Source organism: Macadamia integrifolia, chromosome 5 (assembly GCF_013358625.1).
Source record: "Macadamia integrifolia cultivar HAES 741 chromosome 5, SCU_Mint_v3, whole genome shotgun sequence".
In the NCBI taxonomy this organism is placed as follows: domain Eukaryota; kingdom Viridiplantae; phylum Streptophyta; class Magnoliopsida; order Proteales; family Proteaceae; genus Macadamia; species Macadamia integrifolia.
Genome location: NC_056561.1, coordinates 3740664 through 3744593, shown reverse-complemented (window position 1 = coordinate 3744593; position 3930 = coordinate 3740664). Strand labels below are relative to the sequence as shown.

The 3930-nt window shown below is 43.7% G+C and overlaps 1 protein-coding gene across 1 annotated transcript; it reads left to right on the top strand.

The window, feature by feature from the left end:
• Positions 1–2035: 2035 nt before the first annotated feature.
• On the top strand, positions 2036–3574 carry LOC122078768 (aspartic proteinase PCS1-like). Its single transcript, XM_042644892.1, has one exon. It carries the CDS (start codon positions 2065–2067, stop codon positions 3436–3438), a length of 1374 nt encoding a protein of 457 aa, XP_042500826.1. The 5' UTR covers positions 2036–2064; the 3' UTR covers positions 3439–3574.
• The last annotated feature ends 356 nt before the right edge of the window (positions 3575–3930 follow it).

Genomic DNA, 3930 nt, shown 5'->3' with positions numbered 1-3930 from the left:
CAAACCATAGTTTTTTCTTGCCCTTCCTCCTCTTCTTAAAGATTTCAGACGTAGAAAAAGCAACTCTTTTGAGACATATTTCTCTAACAAGTGGTTTGGTCATCTTTCCATTCCGGCTGTGGCACCGACAGAAGAAGAAATGTCAAAAAAATTATTTTGAGTCATTTTTTAGGAGTCGAATACTTGACCTCCCTGCTTTCATACATTGTTCGCTAAAATTGCATCTAAAAACTTGAATGTTAGTGATGGAGTAAAAATTGACCGGATGATCCTCCTTGCAAGACTTGATACTCCATGCTAGATCTGCACAGAAGGGCAAACAAATGAGAGCCGGGCTGACCTGACGGGGGACTCTGTGATGCCTAAGTTAGATTCTTCCACAACAATTACTCAAGAGAGTTTAACATGAAAAAGTGATCGATCCTTTCATCTGGGGCTAACCTTGCTATTTATAGGCAGTGAATCCAGAGCATCGATTGAGGAGAGTCGACTTGAGCCACCTTGGAGTCAGTGAAGCCACATACTCAACAACATCTCTGTCTAAACTTTGGAATCCCTAAATCGAAACACAAATGAATAACTTCAAACACTGGATCTGCAAATCTACGTGTATTCCAAAATTCTGGTCTTCTTCAATCAGGTTCTCAAACCAATCAGGGGCTGGAAAAGACCAAACGATTCAATCCCAAACTCTTTCTGGAGGAACCTTCCGAGTTTTTAGAGAAAAACCACGTGGAATTTTTACGAGATTGTGAAACTTATTGTCTCAAAGCGGCGAAAACTCTGGCGAAATTCCCATGGCTAAACCTCGAGATACTTTTCACTTGTCTTCTGCAAGTCTGAGATCTGACTTTTGCGACTACTTGAAGATACTTGCCTTATCTCGACAAAATCTCCTTAAAGTCTCCTCTATCTCAGAGTCTAATAGTCTACCTCCGCTTGATCCTGCGAATATGCCTGATTTTAGGGAAGATCCTACAGATATTACCCTCTTTCATGAGTGCCATGGACTCCTAGAGTGAGAGCTGTTTCGAGTTTTGGGCGTGGTTGGACTCTCGCGTGCGATCATTGCAGGTTGTGGTTCCTGTGAACCAGGATCAGTTCCTCACGTTCTGCTGGTTGCGTGTTGTAGTGGGTTACAGTACCTGCCAGTCCATGGCCACCTGGGGGATTACGCCAAGGTGAGGGTTCGGCCATGAGGGGACTGAGGCGAGATCTAGGCCATGAGGGGACCGAGGCAAGGGCTCGGCCCAAGGAAGATCGAAATGGTGCAGCGCTGAACAAGAGTAGATGGTCAGATTTTGCCTCATCAGTTAGAAAAATGCATCGTTAATTTACACATCATTTCAGCTTCTTTTTAAAGCAATCAAACAATGATGTGAAGTATACTAAGTAACGAAGAGCAGCAAGCAAAACATCCTAACTGTGCCAGGCAAAAGATACTTTGCTTAGGCAATATTCAGTTAAGAAATCCTTCTTGTCTTCAAATGCCACTTGTCCATGGAGAACAGCTCACATTCTTCCATCAAGATTGTAGGTTGTTGGCCTCACCACTCTCCTTTGTTCGGTTCTTGCATGTCTATCACCAAGGAAATCAAGTTGCAGACAAATTATAGCTACTAGCTAGCATCTTTGGGCTCTTCATATAAGCTTTTTGTAATCTGGGATTCTATTCCCCCCACCAGCTTCTAGGTGGAACTACCTCAAGTTTATTCTCTACCAAAAAAACATGTTAAGCAGCTGTTCAAAGCCTGGAAGCTGGGACCCACAACACATTTGGAACCACTGAAGTGACCTATAAAGGTCAAAGACAAAACTACGTGGAGGTCTAGAACCAGAGGATACTTCCTCTTTTGAACTGTCCAATAAAAAGATAGTTTGGTGAACAATCTACAGAAAAAGGAAACAAATTTTAAAGAAGAATTCCACTGTTTAATCCAATTTCTGTTTACTCTTCTAATTAGTATCTTCCTTAATTAATGATTTTTCACTTTCCAGCCGTTCAAAATGGTATAAATAGAACCAAAACGCAAGTCCTCAGTCCCCACACAACCATCCATCGCCATGGCTCTCTGCAAGTCTTTCTTTCTCTTCCTCCTCTTCCTCTGCTCTCTCTCCCGATCAACCCAAGAAACCCCAAACCCTAAACGAAACTTTTTTAAACCCTCCTTGAACTTCTCTCTCTCTTTCCCTCTCACCTCTCTCCCTCTCTCTCGCCCATCTCCTGCATCTCATCTCTCCTCCCTCACTTCTTCATCAACCAAACAAGCCCCCAAAACCAACCCAAGTCCCAGGAACCCATATCCTTACAGATCTCAATTCAAGTACACAATGGCTTTGATCGTTTCTCTCCCAATAGGGACTCCTCCACAGACCCAACAGATGGTTATAGACACCGGAAGCCAGTTATCGTGGGTCCAATGCAAAAAGAAATCGACGGTCAGAAATCCTCAAAAGCAGCTCCCGTCGTCGTTCGATCCTTCTCGGTCCTCCACCTTCTCTTTTCTCCCCTGTAATAACCCCATCTGCAAACCAAGAATTCCCGATTTTACCCTCCCAACTAACTGCGACCAAAACCGCCTCTGTCACTACTCTTACTTCTACGCCGACGGCACTTTGGCGGAGGGCAATCTCGTCCGAGAAAAAGTTACTTTCTCCAGTTCTCAAGCCACTCCTCCTCTGATCCTTGGTTGCGCTTCGGGCTCCGACGTCTCCACGGAGGGTATTTTGGGAATGAATCTTGGCCGGCTTTCCTTTGCTTCGCAAGCCAAGGTTTCCAAGTTCTCGTACTGTGTGCCGGTTCGCCCGAACCGGGGATTGGTCCCTCCCGTCGGGTCTTTCTACCTGGGCGAGAACCCAAGTTCCGGTGTGTTCCGATATGTTGACCTCTTGACCTTTGATCGAACTCAAAGTCAACGCATGCCAAATTTTGATCCGTTGGCGTATACTGTGGGGATGGAAGGCATCAGGATTGGTGCAAAGAGGTTGGATATCCCAAGGTCTGTTTTCCGACCCGATGCTGGTGGTGCGGGCCAGACCATGATCGATTCCGGCACGGAGTACACGTTCTTGGTGGAAGGTGCGTACACAAAGGTAAGGGAGGAGATCATGAGGCTGGTGGGGTCCAGAGTGAAGAAGGGGTATGTGTATGGACAAGCGTTAGATTTGTGCTTTAATGGGGATGCTGAAGAGATCGGACGGTTGGTGGGGGACGTAGTGTTGGAGCTGGAGAAAGGGGTGGAAATTGTGGTTGATAAAGGTAGGGTGCTCGCTAATGTTGGTGGTGGGGTTCACTGTTTGAGCTTTGGACGGTCGGATTTGCTAGGAGTGGAAAGCAATATCATAGGGAACGTTCATCAGCAAAACTTATGGGTGGAGTTTGACCTCGCCAATCGTAGAGTTGGATTTGGAAGAGCAGACTGTAGCAGATCAGCCTAAAGAACAAAGATCACTCTCTGATCCTCATTCGACGTTGTATATTTTATTTATGTTTTTGGTAGGGTATATTTATTTGTGTATATCTCTTAATATTAATTATTGAATCAGAATACACCACACAGTAATCTTATACTAATTTCATGATTCTCATGGCATCAATTTTGGTGGTTTATGTGGGCTGTGGTAAGGGTGTAAACCGGTCGATCCTATCGGTTTTGATCTGGTCTAATTGGTTTTCTTCAATTTAAAGTCAACTATTGTTTTCACTCATTTTGGTAATCAAGACTTGTAGGTTGGGGCATGGATATGTTTCTATTCTATTTTTTGGTAAAGATATGTTTCTATTCAGTCATTTGGTTTTCGATCCATAATCGAACTAATTGACAAATTGTACTATAAACGATTGTTGAGCAATCCATAATCAGGCTATTAATTGAGTTATAATGATTGATTATCAATCGATTACAATATTTGATCAATCTAATTAATTGA